Below are 27,660 nucleotides of genomic sequence, written 5' to 3'. Positions count from 1 at the left end.
TCTTCTGGAAAGCAGGGGAAACCCAGAAATGACATTAAGATAGAAGAGAGGAAGGACAATAATATGCACTGTCAACTACCATTCCACCTTATCATTCTGTAGAAACTAACTGGTTACTCTAACATTCATTTGTTTGTTTGCAGAGCACATTAAATCTAATTTTCAAAAGAGGCTTCACAATGCCCCATATTGACAGATTTGTGCGTATCCGACCTGGTTTATATATTTAAAATAGCTCAGAAGATCAATGTACACACAAACAATCAGATGAAAGTACTCTCTCTGCTGCAGACCCAAGTGAGGACAAGAGCACAGTGGATTACTCTGGTTCTTCGTCTAACAATTAATTGAGAATGAGGTAATTACAGACACTTCTAAAATGTCCACTGATCGGTTTAATACTTCAGGAAAATGTGTCTGCTTTTTCCTTCTGCAAACAGGAAACCATACAGAATAATAAAACGCGCAATGGCAAAGCTAATATGTTTTACCTGTGCGAGTTTTGTGGACTTTATCAATGTTTATAGCCATGTTGCACAGCGTCATATTGTTTTTTTTCTTTAAGCCATATTGCACAGCAGCCTGCGCTAACAAACACAGACAAAACCTAATAGGTCTTGTGTATGTGAGTGCTGTTTGGCTTTGTTAATGTTTTTTGTGGCCAAGAGGAGGGTTGGAAGAGGCTGGGGAACCGTGGTGGGGTGGGGCAGTACAGGGACTGCAGTACAATGGGAGGAGGGCAGGGCAGACAAGCAACAAAAAGGATGTGTGTGGGAGGAAGGAAGGAACAGTAACACAACTGACAGTGAGAGAAGGGCAGGGGTCAACCAACACAATGAAGCTGGGGAGAGGATGGAGGGAGCAGCAAAATAAAAGACAGTGGGAGGATGATGGAAGAGGAAGGTTGGAGCAAGAGTATGGATGGTGTGGGAGGGGGACCGGAGGGAGCTAACAAAATGATGATCAGTGGGGGAAGCAGGCAGACTGAAGACACATGCACCTTTACAGAGTGCACAAAAAATGTTTTTTAAAACAGTGTTTGCAAGAGCACCCAGCAAGTGGGAGGACAATGGCACCAGACAGGAAGCTATACTTGGTCCGTGTTCCATGGCACGGACAAACACTCAAATCCTCAGGAGGAAACAGGAGGGAACCAGGAAGCACTGATCAATAAGAAGCGAAGAAACCAGAGTGGTATCAAAGCCAACCAATGGTAAGTAATAATAATAATAATAGGTGGGCTCTAAGCTCATTTTTTCTCTTTACAAAAGATTTATCTGGCAGCTCACACACTGTCTCAAGCGAAACCTAAAAATGACACTTGATTTCAAACACAACTGGACATAACCAAAACTCGGCAATGACCAGAAACACAGAAGTACCAGATTCATGTCACCTAGAGCATGGCACTGCAATGCACAGGTGACTCACCTAGGAATCTACAAAGCCACTGTGGCAAATCCAAGCATAATAAAGCAGCTATTAGTAAATATTAGAATAAATCCCTAAACCAAAATGCAGCCAAAATTAAAGCCTCTGCAATGGCTTCCTGTAAATTACTATAAACACCTTAGGCCATCCTGAGTAACTCATAGGGCAGAATTGTATGTTGTGCCGAGGCACATAATATTAGGTTACATTAGCTGAAAAGTCTTATTTTCCAGCCCTTCAATGTCCTTCAGCTCAACCCCCCTCCCTTCCCCCTGATCAAGAGGTACAATCTGGAGGTAGACTACATAGAGCACAGGCTCAATTTACTTGTTATATCCCTCCAACTAAACCTGGGAAGACCATTTCACCTTTAAGAAAAAGCCTAAGACTAATTTTCTGAAAAGGCTATCTTAACATAAACAAACACACTATGGAAGAAGGTGGGTCTATTTTATGTAATATCTTCAGTATGAGATCTTCTAGTTGACTGACTTCTAAAAGTGTTCCTCCAGGGCAAGTTATGTCACGCACTGATGCTTACCTGGTGGAAGAACGTTCATGGGCAAAGAAACCTAGAAGTGCTGAATGTCCCCCAAGCATGTCTCAGTTAGAATGCTTGCCTGAAGTGGGTTATTGGGAGGGTTCAAAGATGGTCCAAGGGAACTGTCATATCCCCATACTTGCCCTGCTATTACACTGAGTGGGTGGATTTCCTTTCTATGTGTTATGCAGTGGTGCATATACTGACAGCCTGTCAATGTGGTTAGGGCCCTGTTAACAGGATGTATGCTTGCACACTGTGTACCTCAGGCTATGGTCTTGAACAGCACCCATTCTTACATGGTCTGAGATTCTTACTTATAAACTTCACTGATTTGAGCGTGTACCATAATCCTTCCAGCTTTCCCAGTCTTTTATGAATTGGGACCTAAATGTTTCATGTTCACATCATGTTTTAAGGTGCAGTTTCCAGCTTGACTCTGTTTTCTGCTTGCTCTTTTCTCACACGCATGGAACTTACAGAACTTCCTTAACAAGTAATTTGGTTTCAAGGTGAGGCGTCTGTAACCTAAGGGCTAAATAGCAGATGTTTGCCGACATGAATGTGCAGTGTTAACAGGCCCCAATATAGAAAAAGTTCTGTGGTGCAACCACGTAAAAACGCTTTTCCATAAGTTAGGCCCAGACCAGTACTGGTCTGGTCCGACTCATCTCCCAAAGAATGCCAAGCAAGTCCTGAAGGATGCCTATTGGTTGAGCCGGCAATTAAGTGAGATGGCATTAGTTCCATCGCCCAGTCGCCTATGTGTCATTATGAGTATGAGCATTTTTCAGATATAATAACCTCCCCCTTAGCATGCACACTTTATATTAGAATCAGACTTGGATCCTTACCCTGCGGGCTTTTACATCAAGATGGAAACAAACAGAAAACACAATTGACCTTTGCCCAATGGGATGTATGGCCCAAGAGAGTGTTGCACATGTTTTTTTCTTCTGCAAGGGGTTTAAGAAACAGAGGGCTTCCTGGAAAAAAACATTATGTAAATCATTGGGCATTAGGGATTGCCATTCGGCTCTTAGAATTTGTAAAACAAGTCTGCATGCGACTGTAGTATGTGCAAGGGCAAGGTTTTTAGAAGCAGTATGGTATGTTAGGGGTAAATGTCTTCCTGGAAAAGCATAAACCCCATACTTATGATGGTCACTTATTAGCACATTCACACAGTTTTGCTTTTTATTAGAGAGATCTAATCCCTACTGGTTGTATGTATTAAGATCTATACATACAGTTGCGTCAGAACATTTTAAGGTGATTAGTATTGTGTATTGTTTAAAAACAAAACTTTTTATTGACAACTTTTAAATTTTAAATATCTATATTGACATCTTGCCAACTTGCCAATTTTAAATATGTCAATTGACTTCTTGCCAATTTGCACTTTACGGGCTTGAGAAAAAAATCTAATGGTGACTAGTTTTATGTATTTTATAATATTTTATCGATAAAGACTTTTTAATATTTACATTGACAACCTTATGTTATGACCTTAAAATTATATGCTTTTGGGGGTATTTAGGATATGATTTTTATTATGGGTCTGATTTTGTTGATTTTAATCTGCTCAATTTCATTTTGAGACTTGTGAATTTTGTTAGTATGCTTTTGTGGTATTATATGCCGAAATTAAGCTGAATTGAATTGAATGTGCATGTGCACATTCCCAAGGGACATTGCTCTGTCTTCATATGTTATCCTGAGATTACACCCAGCTTCAACTTGTGAGTTCTTGACAAAGCAGAAACTACATTTTCTCCAGACGTTTAATTCATTAATATGTAGGAGCATAATTCTTATCGAGCTAAAATCCTTCTTTTGCTATCTTTATAAATGAGTCTACAACTGGGATAATGTCTCAGATATGATTGCGTCATTCTTTGTTGGACAACAATACTGTTACCTTCTTCAAAATGTAGTACACACTCTTTAAGTTTCACTCCCAGTAGCAATCCTAAGAAAATGTAATAATTTAAATGTAATTCCCTCAGTTCACTGAAAAACAGGCCATGTTATCGCCTCCTTATTTTGATAAGCATATCACTTGCAAATTTAAGAAACAGGTCTTTTTTTTAAACCAGCTAGAATGACATATGCCCAGGGACTCTTTTAAACTTCTTTCTAAATGTTCTCAATTTCACAGCATTAAATTAAACAAAGAATGTACATGCTAGTGGCCAACATTCAGTAGAGAAATCTTGTCATCCATGATGGGTGTCTTCAAATAAACAGATGGTTCTTTGAATGAAGTCTGTGTCAACTCTTCCAGATCCCTGCTTCTAGGGGAAGCAAGGACTTGACCAAATATAATGAATTAATTTGAGTTGTTGGACGACTACTACTATGAGTAGCAGTGTCATCCTTGAACTATGGGGGTGAAGAAAGGCAAGGAATGATTTAAAATAAACTGCCTTAAGCCTTCAGATAACAACTATAAAATAGTTGTTAGCCGAATATGTGACACTTGTTACCACAGTTTGTTTTGATTTCATATTATTGGAAATAGCAGGTTTTAGTATTATCTAATTAAATAACACCAATTTTATTCACCTAAGATACACTGAAGACTATCTTGAATCCAAAGTTCCCAATAAGATGCAAATATGTGACAGCCGGTTATACACTGATTCAGGGACAATAATTTTAATCAAATTATATCAAGCATGAGCACCAACGTGTTTTTTGATATTAAGTTCACATTTTTTGTTTTTTACATTTAAAAATTTGTTTACAACGAAAATATTCTACGGCCTGAGGCATGAACAACAAACTATTTTTGCATTCAGAGATTGTTAACATTTTACATCACATAAAACAGTTTTCCCCAAATTAAATACTTCAATTCCAAACAAATTGGTTATTGAAGCATAATCCATTTGACTCTCCCTGCATCACTAACCACTGCGATCCATTTTAGCCGATACTGTTGGCGAGTATCTGCCACAGACGGAGTAAAGCAGATTTATACCACCCATCGTTGCTCAGTAGACTAGCAAGAAGTGACTAACTTTCTACATCAACCGACTACACCTTATAGAACAAAGTTTAGGTTCAGAAGAATATGAATCTGTAAGTTGCTTTTATACATCAATCCATCTACTTATATCAGGTAGACCCTGTGAAACTGTGGTCAAGTTCAGGCACTTAGATACTCCATCATTCCTTTAAAAAAATATTTGAGCAACTACATACTAATTATTAATACATGGATTATTGTTCTTCTGGATTCTGCAAATGAATACACCGAAAATATGTTGATGCAGAATGGACTGAAAGAAGGGTTGTTTTGGCACATCTACTTTTCTTCTATTTAGGAAACCTCCCTCAACAATGTGATACTTTGTCATGTTCCCTTCCAATGTTGGGTAGATGAAGGATTCATTTTTGATGTGTGCCAATGATATTATACTAATTAATTTCTTTGAAAGCTGTTTGATATCCCAGTATGCAGTCCTTGGTAGTTCCCACTTATGCCTAGGTGTCGTTCAAGCAGTATCTAAGTGCTGGCCTGTGCCTCTGCGGCTCCTGCGGACCACGATAACCACTATACTTTGTGCTCGGAGGCACTTCTGCCTGGGACAGGAGGTGGCGGGCCATGTCTCTGACGCACTTAAAGTGCCTGTAAGCCTCCCACATTTTGAAAGCTGCAGCTGTGAAAGCCCCAGACCCTGATGGAGTGCCATTAGATTTGTTCAAACAGATTTTTGCTTTTTGGGCCACTCTGTTGACTAATGTATTGACAGCTGTGTTTAAGGCAGGTCCACCCGATTCTTGGCAGGAATCTATCATAGTGCCCATAAGTATGAAAGAGGATAGGAGCCTTCCTGTAAATTACCACTCTACTTCTCTATTAGATTCCTCAACTAAAATCTTAGGGCATTGGCAAACTGGAAGAATGGGCTGAGGGAAAAGCCTTTTTCTGCATAGCCCAGTATGGGTTCTGCCCCAGGTTGGGCCCTGTTGAGTCGGCTTTAAACCTATACATAATTCTTGGTAAATACATTAAGGCCACAAGAGGTGCCATTCATGTGGCTTTTCTGGGCTTCTCCTTTGCTTTTGATGTAGTAGACAGAGGGCAATTGTGGAAATGAATGGACCATGCTGGCATTGATCCCCACTTGCTGGATCTTCTTAAGCGCCTTCACTGGGACACAACAACTACAGTCTAATATACTGCCCAATGGCGAGCGTACACAAGCCATTGCGGGTTACTAGAAAGATAAAACAGGGATGTATTTAGGCTCCCTTTTTATTTTTATTTTATATCACTGCCCTTGAGTCCGTCTTAGCATCTCGCATTAAAAATGTACCCAAGATAGGACCACGTTCGGTCCCTGTATTCTTTTACGCAGATGATGCCTTTCTAATTGCACTGACAGCTAATGGTTTACAGGCACTCTTAGATGTTTTTAATGGTTTTATGGGTGACCCTAAATTGAAGATTAATCACCAGAAATCCTTTGTATTGACTTTTGGCCCTAAGAATGTGAGTTGTAAGAGTTTTTTATTGGGTCCACAGTTATTGCTAAGGTGCCTAGTTTTAATTATCTAGGTATCTTATTTGATACTAACATGAATTGGGCTAGACTTACTGCTTTTAGACCTCAGAAGCTGGCGACCTCTTGCGAATCCATTTGTAGATTTGCAACAGCTAGGTCACAAGCCCCACAGAGAAATGGTTACTCTTTATAAGAGTAAATGTCTCACATCAGGCTTATATGGTGTCTGTTTATGGGATATGTGGGTGTAGGTAATTTACAGAAAGCTGAAAACAAGCTCCTGTGCAGACTTTCGACTATCCAAAAGAAGACACCCAGTTTTATTTCTTACCAGGAACATGGACTTGGCTTCCTGGAGGACCACATAGTAGTAGCCCCACTTTAATTGAGGCTCAAATTGTGGTCTACTCTGGAGACCAGTTTCTCACTTATGATAATAGAGGACTGTTTGAACCTGAATAATATGACTGCTATCCCCTGGTTAGAATGTTTAAAAAAATATATTTGCACAACTAGGGTTAAGGGATAATTTTGACAATCCAGGGCGTATTTCCTCTAGTTTAAAGACAGTTAAAGAAAGATTTTATAGGACCAGAAAAAATTTGAGTATTGAAAAGGCCCTTGGCATGGTCTTGATTGAAAGGTACGTCCCGATTCCTACTTCCACAAGGATCGAGCCATATTTAACCTCGGTTGGAAACATGGAGCATTGGTTTTAGCTCACTAAGCTCCGTCTTCAAATGGTTCATTGAAATGTTCCATTTCCATGGGTTAGCTCCTATCTCACCTCGCCCCTGTGGTGTCCTTGGGACCCTGCTTCCCCCCATTAACTTTGCACTTTATGCTTTTCTGTTCACACTATTGCACTTTAAGGGCCCGTCTTTACAACCTATCTTGAGAGAGAAGGCTCCTCTGAGCCATAAAGAGTGCTTGTGCTTTTTACAAAGTTTGTCCTCTCCAAAAAATTGTTTTTCTGTCTTACATGTTATTCTTGCTGTTTTGAAACTGACGATGAAATATGTTGCTAAAAGATTGAGTTGTGTTTTGGACAGTAATGTTTTATTTATTTTATTGTTTTGTAAAATATTGTCTTTTTGATATGTGACTATGTATTTTATAATGTGCTTTTACTGTCAGAATCTGACCAAATAACGTTTATTCTAAGTCGAATTTGAAGTCGAAGCCTAGGTGTCATTCAAGCAGTATTGTTTTAAAACGTTTGTTGAAGTTGATTTTTTACGGATTAGTTCATATCTCTGTTGGTAGGAAGTTCTAGATCTTGGGTGCTCTGCCAGAGAAAGAGCGTGCATGGGTGTTTTCTTTCATGAATCAAGGAGAAGCTAGTAGTAGCAAGTCTGTACTTTGTAGTGTGCGTGACTTTTCAGCTCTGAATAGTTCTTCTGCTAGGCATTTCAGGGTATTATGAAGTGCTTTGTGTGTGATACAGGTTGTTGCTCTAATCAGGAGACACTCAGACTCGGCCAGTGTGATTGTGTCGTCAATCTCCTATTATGAACCTGGCTGTTGCATTCGGAGTAGTCTTCAGAGGGGCTAGGTGGGTTTTTGGTGTTGCTGTGTGAGTTGCATTGTGTAGTTCCAATGTGGAATGTCCCAGGTATTGTATTATGGTAATGAGGTCTTCTTCTGGGACGAAAGATTTGACTTATGCCGCATAGAAAATGTATTAATATGTTTAGCTAAAACGTGCGCTTGAAATGTGCCCATGTGGAGTGGCCGCTAATGTATACGGGGACTAATGCAAATGACTAATGTTGATGAGTTATTACAGTAAAAGATGGTTTTATATACTAATTATTACTGGTTATGTTGCTAAGGTTTTGCTAATAAAACATTGGGCCTTAGTTAGCATGAGTTGAGACCTAGCTGCCTGACTCTCATATTAAAATGTATTTTTCTAACGTGCAGTGTGCTGACTTGCTAAAGGGCATGAACTCTTGTTTTTCTCCAAACTAGAAGCTGAATGTAACTGTAGTAGATCCGTTTTCATGAAATTCATCTTGCTTGTAGAAACATTTTAGCTGAATGCAACACTGTAGATTATTCGTAGGTACCGGTACACACAATGGAGATACTGACCAAAGATGCGCAAAGAATCACAAGAGGATGAAATCATACCGGACATTCTACTTCTAAAGACGTCAATTATAAGGACCAATAAAATGCATGAGAACTGTTATGGGGGGCCAAATACGATGAGCTAATTTGAAGTTAATTGGTTAAAGACAGTGGGGTGCAACCCCTTGTTCAACCAAATTTTAGGGAAATGTACAACGAAAAGGGGATGAAAACCCTTGACACCAGGAAGTAAATCAGAACTAGAGAGACCAGAGACGAGAGACTAGGGGAGATGCTGATGCGATTTGCTATGATCCAGACACTTTGTCACTTTGCTTAGTGACTTGATAATTTTAGTTAGAAACATCCTTGTCCTTAGATTGCCCATTTACACTTTACCTCCTTATGAGGGAAGTGGCCCTTTTACCTGAGCTGAGTTCCTGACTGATGGCGAATCAACTGATGTCCTGAAGACGAAGACCGAACCTGAGTGCTGACCCAAACGTGGAGGGTTACCTATATAACAATGAAATTGTAATTGTCTGTTTGCTTTTCCTTTCTAGGTACCAACTGCTTCTTTTGACAGAGACCATAGCTAGATGTTTTCCAAATTGGAGTTACTAAATTGTTTTGCATGAAGCCCAACATGCCAATACTAATTCGAGGTTAGTATAGGGGTTCACTAAACTGACGCAAATAGACAAATGACTGAATCTATGCTTTGTTGAATTATGCGCTAATGATACTCTGCTAAGGATAACCTATGTTCAGACCTTGCTATATTCTGATATTCGTGATTCTTGCTTTGATGAAATCTTATCAGAGTTGCCATATTGTGACTATGCTAATGTGTTTCTTGGTTTTGAGACTAATAAACTTACTAGTAGAATTGTAATCAATAGGGAATAAATATCACAAAATCATACTAAACTGGTGTGGTTATTCATGACTGAAAGGTCATGGTGGTGTTTTGAGTTTAATTAAATGTTTTTGACTAAGGTGAAATGCCTTGTTGTAATAAATATTGATGACATTATTGATGTATTGATTGACATGTTGATTAGCTATCTCGTCCTAAGGTGTCTTCAATCAGGGTCAAAAGATTCATTGGCCTAAAACGTGTCCCAAAGTGAGTAAATTGGTCATAAAGGGGCGCATTAGTAAGGTTGACTAGGCATTTCTAGATGTGGAGTTTATGTGAGTAGTCATGCTCCAATTCTTTTCTAGGGTGATCACAATGAGAGGCTGCTCCTACTCTATATGTCCCCTGAAGGGTGGTTATGAAAGGGACCCTGGGAATCTCATAGATTATTTTTAATGATCCGCACCCACAGGCACCACCCATGGCATGCTTCATCATCACATACTCACCCATTACACCTAGTGTGAGTGGGTGAGATCGACACAGTTTGTAAGAGGAGCACTAATTCCTAAGGGATTTATTAATTAAAATTGCCTGCAGGTTCCTCTATTCTTTTCTTTATTATAAGCACCTTAGGCAAGATTAAAAACAGGTTTAAAAGATGGCATTGGTAGGGTGTATTATGACCCAAACGTCACAGATCAAAATGTTTCAGCCTTATTCACTTCCCATCTGGGTCTTTGGTGTTTCTTCAGGACCACTATTATCAATAATCCCTTAATTCACAATGATTATTCACAAAATTACAGTATATTGGTACGAAATTGTCACACCCATAGAAACATGCATGCAAAAACCATTAGTGTGAATTTCCCTATTTTTGGCTGCATTTTGTAGAAAAGACAAAACAGGACACATTTAACATTATTCTGTTATCATGTACGGTATGACATATCTTAAATCATACACTATGAGTGTGGAGAGTAATGCACACGCATGTCTCCTCTGCACTCCACCCATTCAACACACTTGAGTGAAAATCACTTCACATGCACTGCATTGTGAGGTGTAAAACAGTTGCATGCAAGCCGATTAAGTATCTAGACCTACACTGGGCAGTAAAAATTCAAGGCTCCATAAAGTCTCAAAAGGGCGGTCTCTGTGGTCCGGCTAGCGGATGAGCTTCTGCTTTTAAGCAGGTATCGGATCAGTAGTCGGGAAGCGTGCATGACAGAGACACACCCCATGACCCATTGGATGTTTGCTGCACATACTGAACTGATGCCAGTGTGCTGGGATGCTGGGAAATGGAGTCCAAGCTCCATGCATGAGAGGCGATTGCGTCAGTCTGTGTTGTGTTTCATCGGCTCGGCGGCTCATTCACTGTTAAATATAACAATTTAAAGTGGTGATCAGATCCTGCTATGCTCGAAACCATATTTTGAATTGGGTTACTTACACCTAGTTATTGTGTCGTCGCAGGAGTATAGGGGAGGTCAGAAAAATAAGTCTGGGACCTGTAATGTTGTGCGCAGTAGCGCATTAATTGTGCATCATGGGAGAGCTGCATGTGCGAGCTCTGTCAGGGATGTGACAGGAACACCCCTGCGGTTTCAGCCAAGGTGCGCCTGACCCCAGGTAAGCGCTAGGGAAGGAATAAATAGCGTGACCCGAATGGGCGGGGGGTCAGTGCGGCCCGCCAGAGCACGTGTGGAACTAGATGACTGTGTTGTCTCCGTTACTGCTTCCATCGCGTTTGCCAGCGCGAACTAAATGTGCTCAGCCATGAATGAGCTACGCCCGCTACCTCAGCAACAGGGAGTGCGCTTCAGTGTTGCTACGGCAACACTACAGGACCCTCAAGGGTAGCTACAGTTTATATGTTATCTAGAGGATTATTGCAACTCAATTCCCTTTGAAACCTGTCCTCCCTAACATGTCTGCAATTGTGGCATAAGAAACACCAAGCCTTTGAGGTCTACAACCTAAGTTAGCTAGTATGTATGGCTAAGGGTCGCATTATTCAGAACCACCCCTGTTGGAGTTTGTATATGGAATGTCCTCCCTGCCAGGATTCTATTGTGTACCCCCACAAATGTGGGTTATTATCAGAGCACCCTATTTCGGGAGTACTTTGTGCTTTAGGTATCCAGCCTTAGTTTACTATGTTAGCTTGTGTTCATAGTTAATTGTTGTCTTCTTTTGATTAGCACTCAATGGAGTTATGTTGTTCTACAAGCATGTTCCACCCTGGGATGTCATCATTGGACCCTGTTTATGTGTGAACAGTCTGTACAACCAGCACTGTTTCCTTTCAAAACAAATCCTTTTAATGTGTCTGCTGTCACCATCCACCTGTTCAACCACTACCCATTTAAATTATTGCTGGGTGCCCCTTAGAGATGTAATGCTCTTCCATTTTTGTTGTTTTCTGCTTGCAGTGTATGTTACTCCTGTGTTCGCAGATTCTTGTTTTTACTTTTCGGGTAGTCATCCCTATGTATCTGCCCCCACATGGGATTTAGTCATATGAATAACCATATGAATAACCCATTGTGAATTGCAGTTAGGATCTTTCTGGATCTGCCCCAGGGTCTGGGTAGGCCTAGGTCATTTGTCTTAGTAGTGAGATGATGAACACTACAATGTCCACAGGGATAGTGTCTCACCACCGTGAGGAGGCTCAACTGTCTATCTATGGTAGATTCCATTTTTTGGAGGCTGTTCGACCTGTGTGTACCAAAGTATCCCTGAGTATTCTAGCCCTTTTTAGCGAGAATAATGCATACTCACCCTGTGTTATGAATGCACCAGTTTTTTCTGATGATATTCTTCACATTTTCTGATGCTATGTTGTACATGATCATACACAGCACATTTGGTTCCCAGCTCTCTGTCTATTAGAAGCCTCTCTGTTCTGATATCTAGCCCTTTCTTCATAGCTTGTAATATTTGTTCCAGATAATCTTGTGTGCTTAGTTTGTCGTGTAGAGATTCTTATTGTTTTTTTAAATCTGGCAATCTACTGCAGCTCCTTCGAAAGCAGAGGAATTGCCCATAAGGGAGATTTTCTCTTAAGGGGTGGGAATGGAAACTGTCAAATCTCAGTAAGTTGTTTTTATCTGTCAGATTGTGGAAAGTGTCAGTCTGTAATATACCCTGTTTTGAGAATATTCTTGCATCAAGGAATGTTAGGGGTTCATTACTGATTGTGGGTGTGAACCTCAAGTTGCTGTCCAATCCATTTAGCCAAGTTATACGCTGTGTGGATGATTCTGTGTACCTTGACCAGATCACCAATATGTCACCTTTGTAGTGCTTCCATGTTCTAGTGTGTGTCCTACATGGGTTGCTGTTGTTAAGAACATTTCTTTTCTCAAATGTTAACACATGCAGACCTGTCACAATAGCAGTGAATGTACTTCTCAAAGACATACCATATATTTGCAGGAATAATGTTCCCTCAAATTCAAAAAATGTTTTGGTGAGCAGTAATCTTGTACATTCCTGAATGGACACCTGTGGAGTCTTGTGAGTCTATTCCGTGTTCTCTAGTATTTGTTGGATTTTGTACAGAGTGTCTTCCTGGGGTAGGCTGGTGTACAAACTCTCAACATCTAGCCCTTTTAGGAGCTTGCTCTCCTGATCAAATCTCATAGCTTTTATATGGTGAGGAGATCCTTAATGTAGGTCTCTGTCCTCTGGGATAGGGATTTAAAAAATAGTCACAAAATTGGGACAGGAGTTTTAGTAGTTATCTTCTCCTGGATACAATAGGCAGCCAAACTCCCTTTTGTTACCCAGGTCACTAGAGCTGATGACAAGTGCAGGGATGGGTGTGGGGTGGTGTAAAGCACAACCCCCTGGGAATGGTTGCCCTTTGATTTGTCCTCAGGACTCAGAAAACTAAAAACCAAAAGTAATGTCACAAAGTCTAACATTGCAAGATAAGCAAAACAATTCAACAAACAAAACAAAACTCTAACTTTATCAGTCGCAAGAGAAAATCAAGTTGACCACAAGAGACACCTAGACAAGTGTAGATTTTAGGCTGATATGATTCAGGACACGGACAAGTCCAGGATCTCTTGACAGAATTATGGCAGGATCATGCCTGTAGAGTACAGAGTTTGTCTGTTGGGCTGATGCTCTGAATAGTTTATAGTTAGTGTCCACAGTCACACAGACCACTAGTGTTGCTGGAGTCCACGACAAAGCTTGCTATTGCTGTGTTGCTTGTCTATAAGAACACAGTCTTGGAGGGGGAGCTTGGAGATCTGTTCATGAGCCTCATGAAGCCTCCTCTGGGCCTCCTTCACTTGAACAGAGCCAAAACCATCTCTTGCTTGTGGAGGCTCCTTGGCCGTGTTGCCCACGGGTAAGTGTGTGAGGGCATTTGGGGTTGTTTATGCACTGTGTGTAGGCTGCTGAAGGACTGCTGATGAGCCATTGCCTAGTCACTCGTGCAACACTTAGGAGGTAGGTGGGCCATGGTCAAGAGGTGCAGAAGACTGGACTGGGATACACATTGGGGTGAGCAGACTGTTACCGGTCAGCTGTTGCTTTGGAGTATCACAGGTGCCACTTGGTTCTTTGTGTGATGCTGATGTTTTGACAGCAGTGAAGTTGTGAAGTACTCTACAGGTGATAGCATTGAGGCACTTTCGACAGAATTGGTAGGATGGTCATAATAGTTGGACAAAAGTTCATAAAGGTTGTCGACAATTTGTCCACGGGTTCAGAGCCTCTTCCGTTGTGGTACATGGTTGATGATAGTGACCAGATGGAATTCATTTCCCTCTGCACCCCTGAGATTAAGTGCTGAACATTTTCTGTCTGTGGAAAGCATTGGTAATTCTTGGTGTAGGTACAATGGTGTGTTAAGCAGCCAGTGATGGTGCTGAACTGTTGCTCTAGAATGCTAGGGGTAGAGACAAGGCTTTCACCAACCTGTTGTCATTCTACATTGATGGCACCATGTCGTAGGTGAGTAAACACTCTCACAGTCAGTGGTATGGATCAGTTACAGTGGTGGTCTTCTGGCATGATTCATCCTGATCAGAGGCCGTATTAGGTTCTCCTTTTCTTCTGTGTAGGAGCTGTATTCTAGTTCTAATGTGAGGGTTCTTTGTCTTTTCTTTCTTCACATTGCTCTGCTGTACACCTTCTTTGACAGTAGGCTAACAGCACCTCTTGATGTTTGTATGTGTTTGTGATCAGGCCAAAGAGGTGCTGGAGATAGATGAATGTTTCTGCAGCAATGGATGGGGCACCCTAGTGGCAGGTGTCAATCCTCTTCATAGTTCCTTGATAGCAGAATAAACAAGCTTAGCATCATGCTATGTGTTCCCTCATTAGGGACCTTTTTGGATCTGCTGTTCTCTGGATGAAGGTGTTGCATTTTCAGGAGCTGTAGCAATACATAAATGGCTGCTGGACTGATTCTCATGTATGTTGCAGAATTACTGGTGGCTGCAGGCTCCAGATGGGAGGGAGTTGCCACTCAGACTCTTGCAAGTCCCAGTGACCGACTAGGAACATGAGTCCTAAAAGGTAATCAAATTAGGTGTGTTGTATTGAGGTAGTTGTGGCTTGATCTATGCCAGGCACAAGCATGCTGTAGCAGCTGTGCCTTGTCTAAAGTCTCTATAATTGTGCACTTATATTCATAATTAGTGCTCGCAGAGCATGTCAGGCCAGAAAGACTGGAGGCAACATTGGGTGCCATTGGGTACATTCCTCGATGAGATGGTATTAAACCAAGGAGGTAATGCTGGTGTCAGCCATTGGCCGACACAGAACATAAAAGATTAAACATAAGGTAAACAAGAGAGGACTAAGGAAATAAGAAAGAGAAACAAAGTTAGGCAAAGTGCTAAACGGTATGTTACAAATCTCAGATGGCCAAAATGAGGGTATGCCCATACATGGGTCCACTGCTCACTGTGCCCAATCAGGCCAAAAATGATTTGTCATGGGTTACTTGTGTTCTGGCTCAGGGCAGACCTGGCTTGGTTATTACTACTGGAGCAGGACTATGACTGTTGCAGAAGACTTGGTCTAATCTGAAGTGGCATGGTGAGCAAAAGAATAATGGGTTGGAAAGCTACCCTGAGTGATTGACAGTGGTTAGTTTTATTCCAAGCATTCCTTGCATCACCTGTTGTATGTTTGATCTACTGCCCTAAGTGGAAGGGTGTGGTTAGACATGGGTCCCATACTCACTATGAAACTGATACCAGATAACCAACTGAATAGCTCAAACCAGGCACACAATCAGAGCAGAAGCAACAAGTGTTGGTTTGCATGTGTTCTGGTTCAGAGAGGACCTGGCCTGACAGTTTGGGCAGGACTGTTCCAGTTGGAGGGGGGGTCAAGGCTGATTTGCGTATAGATAGGTCCAAACTGAGGTGGCATGGTGGGAAAAAATAACAATAGTTTGGAGTGCTACCGCAAGTGATTGCCAGTGGGTAGACATATTGAAAGCACTCCTCCCATTACCTTTGGTGTGTTTGAGGCCAAAATAAGGAAACACATTGGAGCTGGGTATTGGCGGAAAGGATCTTTCTACACAACCCAAGGCTGTTCAGACTCTTGCAAATGCAAAACTTTTGTACATCGGGCTTTATGTCTGACTCTGTTTTTGTCTGTCAGCCTTCATTCATACCCTACACATCACATTGGTTAATTGGATGACTTTCCAAAGGATGAGGCATCATTCAATAATACATTAGTTAAGACATAATTAGCTCTAGTATGAAAAAATCACTAATTTAGAGAGATATACTGTATATGCTATTTTCTACTACACAATATTTTGAACAATTGCAGTATGGGGCATACATTTTATGTAATGTTTTTCATCTGTGTTATTGATGTTAAAATGCACTGAAAAAAAATACTTAACAAATACATAAAAAGAATGATGCATCTTCTATTAAAGTAGCTCTACTTGGTGTCCCAAAGTCAAAACAATATTATGGGCATATCACGCAGGTCAGGGCAGACCGTCTCTTCCCTGCAGGTCCATTCACAGTCCCTTCTAGAGCAGCAAGCGTCAGACATGGGAGAAAACTGCACGCGGAATAAAGTGTAACCAATAATGCTCACTGTAGAATGGTAAGGGTCTTGCTCAGTTCATGCTCATCTGTCTGTATCAAAAAGTCACTGAGCATGTACATTGGCCATTTCTGCTTTTGCAAAATATGTTATGTGTGTGGCACATACATCAATGGTGCACAACTGGATATGTGCAAAATGTGTGCTAAGGCTGTGGCATCCACAGGAATTTGCCTGCTTCTGCTGTCTGTGTGTCCTCTGTTCCGGTGCACCACTCTAGACATGGTACTGCGAAAGGTGCCATGTACAGCTAAAAGAAATATGCCTCCTGTCTTCCATCACCCAAGTGCACCATTGTTTATTCATTGGGGTTTCGGGGGGGATTGCCAACCGAGGGAGGTCACCCCCCCCCCCCCCGGGGAGGATTGGGGAAGTTGGAGCAGCCAGGGACTGATTTGGGCTATGGTGGGCCCTATTTGGGCTACATGATAGCCCAGGGTACATACTCAGCCATTTTATAGGTCAGTCACCATTTTGTGACAAATGACATGGTACCTGGTGGTTAGCGCAGGGCTTAAAAAATGTATTTGCTCTCTCACTGCTGTATCGTTTCTGAAGCGTTTTTTGCAGAGTGTAATACTGCATGCTGGTGGGTGCTTTATATACAGTCTGTGGTACCTGCAAAAATAATTGTCTGTGCCGGTGGGACTTAGAGGTTGGAAGCTGCTAGTGCCATGTCTGTTGAAGCAAGTGTTGAGCAGGCCCTGCGTCGGTTGAGCAAGGTGGGCCGCATGGATTTGGTGTGCAAAGGTGTGCTGGCCTACGGCTGGCATGCAGAGCTGCAAGTGGCATGGTGGCAGCCACTCTGGCCTGTTCACAGCCACGCCATGTGAGGAGTGCAGGCAGTCAGGTAAGCATGAAGGGCCATCCGCGCTCTTGTTGGGCAGCCTCTGGTGTGCATGTGGGGAGCGTGTTCTCTCTTGCCACTCCCCAGTGATGGAATACAAGCAGGGAATGCTTGTGGTGTACAAGCGTAAAGCTTGGGTGGGTCCTTAGCTGGGTGGGGTGAAAGCGGGGGTGGGACCTCTACTAACACGTGCTGCAGTGCTAAAAGGGAAAGTGAGGAGAGGGACGAATACCACTAGAGGAGGGAGAAGGGAATGTGTTAGGGTAGGGTTATGCTGTTTGAAAGGGGGAGGTGTAATCGAGGGGGTGGATAGCAGGCAAATTGTACATCACATATGAACCCGAGGCCAGGCAAGAGACGGGTAGGGGGTCCTAAGGAATATTTGGGGAGGACAAGGTTGCAGGTGAGGGCTCTGAGGTCCTGGAAGGGAAAGGGGATCAGGAGAATTCTGGGACAGAGGGGCAGGATCAGGTGGTGCTGGAATGGCTCTTGATAATCCATTGTCAACATGTTGGCCCACCATCTTGGTTTGGAGCGATGAGGATGTGGAGGAGGGAGAGGGCCACAGTAGGGGTGGGGATCTGGGGACTGGGATAGGGGAACAGCTGTCGGTTAAGCCCACCAGCAAGGTCTATGGCCGGACGCAGCAAGACAGTTCACGCCTTGGAGCGGGAGGCAGAGAGGGAGAGCAACGGGGGCATGGACAGGGGGTTTCGGGGACTGGGGTGGTGTAGTGGAAGGGGAGGATTGGGCATGTGATGGCACAGGGTGGGGAGTTGTGGGGTGTGGGGGCGGGGTCACAAGCTGGACAGGATAGGGATCGCTCCAGCACACCTGACCTTCTTTTTCATTTCAGGAAGCGTCATTGTCATCGGGGTGTGCCTCGGGCAAACTAGGCATGGCTTGGCCACCCTGAGGGGGAAAAGAAGGCGGGGCAACGAGCGGCTGGCCGGATGTCATCATCAGGAAAGGTGCATGCCTGGCTTGGGAATATCAAGGAAGCCTCTCTGGGGCCATGGAAAGTCCTGGGCTGTGCACTCACCATCATCACAGCACAGGAAAGGCAACATCCTGGTACGTTTGATTGACATACAGGGCTCAATACGGCCCCTGGGTAACAGCCAGAAGAGAACGGCAGGCAGCTGCATTGGTCTGGGCAGGACGGGGCGTCAGGATTGTTGGCATTTGGTGAGTATGGTGACGATGAACTGGGTCACACTTAGTTGGATTTTGAGGAGGAAAACATAGAAGAAGGAGAGATCAGGGACGAGGATGAAGGCGGGGAGGAGTTGCAGTGGTGGGGGGACAGGCAGAGTGGGTCGTCTGATCACGATCTTCCTAAGTTACTGCAGGTGCCGTGTGCTGCAGGGACAACTGGCAGTTATTTGACCATACAACAGCAGACACAGCTGGCTAGACGGAAGGCGCCGGAACGGCCATCGACCTTGACACCAGGTAAGAGAGTTGCTGGCTGTAGTAAAATGGCATTGGTGGCTATCGAAGCAAAAGACAACTCTTGTGGTGGGGAGGCTTGCTTGATGAAAGGGGTACATGTGCTGTATGTGGGAGTGTTGACAGACAAAAGGGGTCAGGCGGATGGAGTAATGGGCAACACCAAAGGGTCACAAGTGACAGGAGTGACTGGACAGGGGATTGACAGACCAGGTCAGGTGACGGGGCCCTCAAGGTGGTAGAACCAGGGGTGGTAGCACATAAAAAATGGCGGAAGCTTAGTCATAACTATTGGAGAGTAAAGAAGTTAAAGGCAAGAAACTGCCATATATGGGCACAGCTATGCCATTGGGGCCCATCTTATGATGGAGACAAAAGAAAAACTATGGAAAGGGGAGTAAGTGGAGATGTTAAAGCTCCTGCACAGGGAGTTGTAGTCAAAAGAGAGCTCAAAGGAGGGGGAGTATGAGTTGACAAAACGCTGTCAGGTACCCTTCACTATTGAAAACTGGATGGCAGCGTTTCTACTTTTTGCTACTGTGTATTACGAGAAGTACCCTGAAAGGTCAGTTGCAATGTTAAAATACATGGACATTATAGTGAAAGTGCAACTTAATTGTGGGGGGTATGGATTGGTGCAATACCATGAATAATTTTGGGTAGTTATGGCAGCGGACCCAGACGTGCAGTGGGAAAAATTGACTCGGATCTTTGGCAGCATACCATGGGCCTGACAAAAATTGGTAAGACCATCTTCACAGCCAGGGGGCTCCCTATTACTTATCGACCTTTTCAGGAGTGTCCCACACGGGGATGGATGGGGTCAGCAGGTAAGGGACAGTCAGGAACGCAAGGGGCAGGATCCTCACAACTCAGAGCATGCTGGGGTTTCAATAAAGGCATGTGCACGTGTGAGTACTGCAAATTCCGGCATGAGTGCTCAAAGATCTCCAGCCGCCATGCATTGGTCTATTGCTATGGGAACAGTAACACGTCAGTAGGGAGCACAGGACAAGAACAGACACAGTATATTGGGGGTCAACAGCAGAAATGGCAGCCAACTTATTGGGGGCGAGGGCCCCGGTTCCTGGGGTAAAAGGCTCCCACTGCAGTTAACATGGAGAAGTTGCATTTTTAGTTGGCTCAGTACGATTGCAGGAAGGATGCAGAATCGCTGTTGGAAGAATTCACTTGGGGATTTCTTTGGGGTCCGAAGGAGGTGAATAGATAGAGCGTTGCTCTTCATGCCAGTAAGGCTGGTTCATGGATGATGGGTGTACAGGGGTGATGTTGGTCGTAACGTGTTGTTGCTTTGGAACAGTTGGAAGCTGAGGCATGGCAAGTTCACATGGCATACAGAAATGTAGGAACAGAAAACCTGTCAGTCCACATTGAGAACGAAAGGGTGGGGGGAGAACAGCAGGACTGGACAAGCCAGGAAGTTAAACATTGCCTTGGAGTTATGCTAGTTGCAAGTTCATGGTTATATTGCATCAGAAGGCAGTTAACCATAGTAACCAGTTTGAACAGTTTAAGGAGTACAATATAGCAAGTGCAAGGTTAAGGGGTGGGAGGAGGGCAAGGTAGGGGAGGGGTGTTTTCTAGGTAGTTGGCTGTATAGTAAGGCCAATAGTTTTGCAAGGCGAAGGCTGACGTTTTTCAAGTTGTAAGTGGACCTGTTTCCAATAAAGCGTGCACCTGTTTCTAATAAAGCAGTCTTTTCACACACAATGCTCTGTCAGTAATGCCTCCCTCTTCCCCAATGCATGATTCTTGGTGTTCAGCATTTTATTTCAACCGGCAAAGTAGGGCTAGATATGCCACGGAAATCATCCTTTTATTTCTTCTGCCACCGGTTCAGTCACCAGTGTCTGATTACAGCTGACACGATGCTGATTATTTGTGTATGCCTACATATCTGGTAAAAACGTTACATCTGTACTTCTGGTAGAAGTCACAGCAAATGTGACCACATTCTCAAACATATTGTGACCTGCGCTGGTTTCCGGTGCACTGATAGAATGTTTTTAAAGTTTTATAGTCACACCCGAGCTTTCTGCCAGACTGACTCACCTTTGAGATATTCATTCTTTATGTACCATCTTGGGTGCTTCACTCAAGTTGACCACCTTTAGCTTGATGTTCCCAAGTTCAAAAGAAAATATCAAAGTAAGGAGTCGTTTAACGTTGAAGTCGTATTGGTTGCAGATACCAAATGTGTCTCCTCCTGTAGAGAGTACAACTGCTCTGAATGCTACTGTCACATGCATGAACAATTGTATGTACTTAACCTTAGTTTTTGTGTGGTGTGTGCAAGTTAATCACTCCGCAGTGGGAAGCAGAGAAAAGTTGATTACAACAATATTTACAAAAATACTACCCGGCCCTGCGTTCAGTTGAAAAAGCAAAGACATATTTATGCCATTTATAGTTTGTTTTAAACAAAATTCACATTAAAACGACTATTCGCATATCTTTACCTAGTTCCTTCAGTTGTTCTATAAGTCCACCATCTCTCAGGCTTTTGGGGCCGCCTTCTACGCCACCTCGGGGCTAATAAAAAAAGAGATATTAAAAAAAACGGTCAGACTATGCATAGTGTAGCTAAATTACAGTCATAGGCCATGTATCGGAAATTAACGAAAAGATTCCAAATATTTGTTACGAAAGTCATCCATAATCACGTTTCATGGTAGGCTTTTCAGTGTTCAGATAATGTTACCTAGGCTAGACACTAGTTGTGCTGTGATGTTTTTATAAGGTATGGATCCACTGCAGGTCCAATACAGTGAGCTGTGGAATTTTTGAATTGCTTACCATCATTTTAACATATAACGAATCTGTCTTATTTAATTGTGAATCCTCGTAATTGCTCTCTCAGAGATATTTTATTTTGGCAATGCCAACGTCCAAAATGTGCACAAATACTATTTTACTGATTAAGTTAAAAGAGTCTCTCAATGTACATCCTAAATACATAAAAGTTCACTTCAGCAATCAGTAAGTCAGAGTTCTATCTGGATCCAAACAATCTCAAGTTGTTTTAAATGACGCCGATGTCCAGAGGAAGACGGTCCTCAAGAATAACAGTACAATTTGTAGCTTCCATTATCTCAGCACAGGGAAATTATATGTTTCACTGCCCATAATGCCCTCAGATCCCTGCCAAGCATTAAAAGAGTAGGTTGGTCTACGTGATGTGTATCCAGTTTTTTTAACACTGTGATGGAAGCATTTTTCTTGTTTCTCTATATAGCGGACACCCAATTAACAAGCATTTGCAAGACCAATAGGTATTGCCTATGCAAGAGCCATTGGCCTGGCCAATGTGTTTTAGCCATATTGTACACCCGTGTGGCTGTGGTTCAGCATGGCTAAAAGTGACATGGAGGAGAGTGGAGTGAAGTGTCTTAGAGTGGAGTGGCATAGAGTGAAGTAAAGTGGCGTGGAGTGGCTTAGAGTGGAGAGGAGTGGCGAAGAGTGAAGTGGAGGGTTGTGGAATGGTGTAGAGAGGATTGTCATACAGTGGAGTGTTATAGAGTGGAGTGTCGTAGAGTGGAATGTCATAGTGTGGAGTGTGGAGTGTCATGGAGTGTGGTGGAGCAGATTATCATGGAGTAAAGTGGAGCAAAGTGTTGTGGAGTAGAGTGTAGTGTTATGGAGTGCTGTGATGTAGAGTGGAGTGGTGAAGAGTAGAGAGGTTTGGAGGGACATTGTGTGGAGTAGAGTGTTGCAGAGAGGGGGTAACATAGAGTGGTGTAAAGGGAACTGGTGTAGAATGGACTAATGTAGAAGTGTGGTGTATAGTAGAGTGGAGTAGAGTGAAGTGGCATGGCGTGGAGTGGCATAGGTGGAGTTGCACAGGATGGAGTGGCAAAGTTCAGTGTTGCAGAATGGAGTGCCATAGAGTGGAGGGGAGTAGATTGGCATGTAGTGGAGTGCAGTGTCATAGAGTGTCTTAGAGTGAAGTGTTGTAGATTGAGGTGTCGTAACGTGGAGTGTCATAGAGTGGAGGGGTGACGTAAAGTCCTTAAGGTCTGAATCCAAATTAGGCAGCACCCTACTCCACCTTAGCTCATGGAGGCTGCCATCTTCTTCAGCCTAAACAATGGACACCAGCATATTTCCTGTTTTATGCAGAATCATTATCATGTCTTCAGTTTGAACACAATTGTCGCCTACTTTATCTTTCTAAGAACTATGATATGGTCAAATTCTTCAATTAATGACATAGATACAACATCTAAGACAACATTTGTCTCAGTCAAATGTCTATTCCTCACTATGTCAATGTTAAGTAAGAACACATACAGACACATAACCAAAATAACTTAGTCTGAATTGATGTCCTTTTGACTTTTAAGTCCATAAGGAAACGTTTGAAATGCATACCTTGATGCACATAATCTATGTCAGACATTCCTATAATACTGTCAGAAATTCCAAGAGATACAGAATATAAGAACTGTCACTTGATCACTTGTCGAGAGGGGTCCTTTGACCATATTATCACCAGAGATTCTGCCAAAGAGGGTCTCACCTACTGCAAGTGTACTTCTCACTTTGCAGATGATACCTCTGGCCTGAAGCTGATAAAGCCAAGTCCCGGAGGAAGATCTTCTGACTCTTACAGCAGTGGGTGTTTGCCCTTCGCAGGAATATTGTCTTCATGGCTCTGCTGATAAAGACATCCTTTTCTGTCAACAAGGTAGGCAGTCTGTCCCTTCCCCATAAGAAACTTTAGACTGCAAATTGCTCTGCCTTTCATGCCTTTATGGTTTAACACATGAAGGAGGCATTGGGGTATTAGGTTCTAGATAACATTTTAAATGACATTTTAGCAATGCTAGAAATGTTCATTTTGTTCTTGTTATTTATAACGTGTCTTGTTGCTGTTTTTATAATATTCTGTGTAGTTGTTTTAGATGTGCGAAGAAACAGATTGTTCCTGTAGGAATAAATACTTTTAACTTCAAAGTGTTCATTCTCCTTAGTACAGAGTGCGATACAGTGAATAATGAAATGAGGTTTTTTCTGTTTCCATGGTGCCCCGCATCCCCTTATGAGATTGTTAGTAACCCAAAAACAGTACTTCTAGCGTGGAGTGGATTGCCATAGATTGGTATGTCATAGAGTGAAGTGCGTAGAGTGGAGTGTTGTAGAGAGGAGTAGAATGGCGTAGGGTGACATAGTGTAGAGTGTCATTGAGTGGATTTGCATAGAGTGTCGTAGAGTGGCATATAGTGGCATGGAGTACACTGTTGTAGAATTGAGTAAAGTGTCATAGAGTGTTGAATGAAGTAGAGTGGGATAGAGTTGAGTGTTGTGTGTGGAGTGTCTTAAGTGGAGTAGAGTAGCCTAGAGTTGCATAGAGTGGCATGGCATAGAATGGAGTAGAGTGAAAAGGAGTAGAGTGTCGTAGAGTGGAGTATCATAGACTGGAGTGGCATGGAGTGAAGTATGTATGGTGTAGTAGTGCACTTCCATTACAGGCAATGCATTTTCAATTGAAATGACCATTATATTTGCACCGACATACAGTTTTACCAATAAAGGCATGCAGCGCACAAACAATGAAGTGTGTTAATGCATCACCTAGTGTACTGATTTGTTTTGATCGTATTACAATTTTTGTTTCCAGCATACTTCAGAATTACAACAAACGTGCTTTGTTTGTGCTTTCCTGATTCTGATATATTCTGAAATACTTTTGCAGTTCATCTACAACATTGACTTTTAGTTTGTGTGCTAGAAAAAGCCTTTCATTTCACACCCCCAGATTGTCAGATAAATCTCTCACTTTGAAGGCAAAGAAAAGTAAACACCAAGCTCCCTCAGAAGTAAGAGCCTTACATTTGACCTCTGTCTTCGAATGTGAGCAAATGTGACAAGAACACAATGTAAAGGCCTGTTTACAGAAAGCGAAGACGTGTGGAAGAATACATAACCATATGCCATGCTCCACAGGAGGGACAAAGGCATGCTTGACAGCCTAAAACAAATAAACCCAGTAGATCGAAAGCAAGCAAAGGTGAGTTACAAATCACAAAGCCAATGGTAAGCAATGAGCGAACTACATTCTTAGGTCGGCTTTCCAGATGGCCCCAAAGAGGTCTTTGGCAAACAAACAGCTGTGCTATTTGGTAGGATTCAACCTAAAAATTATTATTACATTCAATTGAGATGAAACCACGGTTACATGTTATTATATTTCTGCACTTAACCCATAGTCGTTAAGGACCAGACTAAGGGCCTAAGGTAACAAAAGCCTTAATTTCTGACCTTTAGAAAGTGAAAGTCTTAAGGGCAATCAACATGGTTTTATTATGCTCAACATGGTTCTGTTGGTGAAGATTAAAACATTCTCCTACCAGCTGCTTGAGACTGTTAGTGCATGTTAGTGCAATGTTTAGGGGTTGTAAACCGAGCATTGTTCCTAGCAATGTTACCAGAAAGAGCCCCGCTGAGGTACAGTTTCAGAGCGTATCAGTCAATGCGCCTTTAAATACTGGATGGATCATACAAAGATCCACAGTATCAGCTGGTCTGTCTTTTATCTAATAGTTTGTAGTTTGTAGAAAATGAATTCTGCAGTTTTGGCTTGCAGGAACGATAGGCTTGGCTAAAAAGTGTTATCTGATTTGTTAGGTAGCCCAACTCGTGGTACTTGCATGACATTCTATTCTCGATGAATTTGCCTGACCTTTTTAGTGCTTGCTTGTGCGAATTACAATGATAGAATTCATGCAGTCAGATGATGTTAAAATTTAGTTTTTAGTGCTGAAAGAGAATGTGTCATGGATAGCAGAGTGGGAAATTCGAAAGCTGGAGCAGAGGCTTCAATAATAAAAGGTAAGTGTGAAAAGGGGTAGGGAGTCATTCTGAGTCAGTAAAGAGCCCAGAAACTTGTCATCATAGTTTATGCATCACAAGCTTTGAGAGAACCATAAAAACAGTATTCGGTCATGGAGAGTGCAGAAATGACTTTTTGGTGAGGTTTTCATTGATTTTTGATAATATTGGTTTGGTGGTTGGCCTTCCTTATGACAACAGACATGATCACATCACAAATTGTTTTTTCACTTATTGACCATGAAAAGGGTAAGGATGGTCTATGCCTTGCATCACTTGTTGGCTAGCTGATTTTTTTTAATTCGGCATCAGTAGATGCAACGTGCCAATAGATAATCACAGTGGCAAGCTGCAGAGAGTGAGGAGAAAGATGAAAGAAGAGTGGAACATGTAAGTAGCATCTGCTTATGGTAATAAGGAGTAAGTTTGAACAAAGAATTGTGCACATGAAGAGTTGATACAAATGGAGCATAGACATCTGTTCAGTTGGTGGTAAGAGGGTGTCCTTTCAGAAAGATTCTGGCATTGTAAACAGAGTTAAATGTTGAAAGAAGATATGGATAGTGCACCACTGCGCAAAGTCAGTAAAGTCCACTTTGCACAGTGGTGCACTATCCATATCTTTTTGCATGTAATCCTTTCAGGATTGTCCCTGTGGTGGCAGGTGCCGTGATTTGTGCACAGGTATAGCCATAGATATTGGGTGACAATATAGTTCACAGAGTTCTAATATTTATGGTAGTCCAAGACAGGTGCATCTGTAAGGTTTAACCCGCCACCAATTCAGTAAGAGTTAAATGTTGACGCGAGTGTTACAGAGTGTGAAGAGATGAATGCCTCCCTTATTCTTTGTGGCATCAGATCATTTTGTTAACTTGTGACGAACACCTTGAAAGGTGCTTGTCAAAGATGAATGACTCTGCTGACCATGGATGGATGTGGACCAGCATTAGGGAAAACAACATTGCGATTAGCCATATATTGTCACGTTTGCACATGTATGCATTATCACGCTACTGTGGACATTTTATTGCTTGATTTAATTTACCATTCTAAGATGGCGGACACCTATCTTGGAGCAGTAAATTAAACAAATAGGAACAATCTGATAAACCATTTATTTCTCACTCCCAAATTGCTGGGCCTTCCAAAAATATTTTTTTTTATTCTTTAACAGAAAGACTGAGATGAGGTGCACCTGTGAAGCAGGTGGACATTGTTGTAGTATGGACCAATGGGTAGCGGTCAGCAATGAAGAAACTGGATGGAGGGAAAGGTGGAAACCTGAAAAAAACACATATAAAACCTTGAAGGGAGGGGAGAAAACTGAATCTGACGAGCTGGGGGTGTTGGGTAGCAATTCAGAGAACCAAAGGAAAGGGGCAAACACAAAAGGTGGAAGGACAACAATGACACAAGAAGCAAGCAAAATTAGACTAACATGAAAGCCAACCAATGGTATTGACCAGTGCTTAATTTGTAAATAAAAACGTGCCAGTGCCCAAAGCTCTCCTCAGAAACATGCCACTGCGCAATTAAATGTGTGCGCACGAAATACTGAGGCAGCGTAATTCTGAAGCCATCTAGGGCCTCTTTAATCCATTTTCAGCCACTCCCAGCCACTTCAGCTCACTCTTGCAGCTTTCTGCTTTCTCCCTTTGTGACGCTTTTTTGTTTTTTTCCTCCTCGTCTTTCCTATATGTGTCTTTTGTCCACAGTAAATGCCTGAGGCAACAAAATAACTGCCAGCCCTAAAAAATAAGTACAGGTGCTCTGCACCGGAAACCACTGGCTCAAATTTAGCACCATTTTTTACTAAATTTGGTCTTTGACTACTTATAGCTAAAAGTTGTAATCAGATTAGAACTAAACAGATAAATCTTGTACCTTTACAGTTATTAGACCAGGCCCTTTTGCTGGGTCATCCCCCAAATTTGTGCCTCCTTCCTCTTACTTCCTTGCC

At 42.4% G+C, this 27,660-nt stretch overlaps 1 protein-coding gene across 1 annotated transcript in view; it reads right to left on the bottom strand.

The window, feature by feature from the left end:
* ARG1 (arginase 1) overlaps positions 1 to 27,660 on the bottom strand; it is a 221,880-nt gene that overhangs the window by 156,216 nt on the left and 38,004 nt on the right. The window contains exon 2 of the mRNA XM_069234881.1: positions 21,326 to 21,398. Coding sequence (XP_069090982.1) covers positions 21,326 to 21,398 — 73 coding nt within the window. The remainder of the gene's footprint in view (positions 1 to 21,325; positions 21,399 to 27,660) is intronic.

The sequence above is a fragment of the Pleurodeles waltl genome, chromosome 5 (assembly GCF_031143425.1).
Source record: "Pleurodeles waltl isolate 20211129_DDA chromosome 5, aPleWal1.hap1.20221129, whole genome shotgun sequence".
Lineage (NCBI taxonomy): Eukaryota > Metazoa > Chordata > Amphibia > Caudata > Salamandridae > Pleurodeles > Pleurodeles waltl.
The sequence above is the reverse complement of the archived record's forward strand: the minus strand, read 5'-3'. Positions and strand labels throughout refer to the sequence as shown.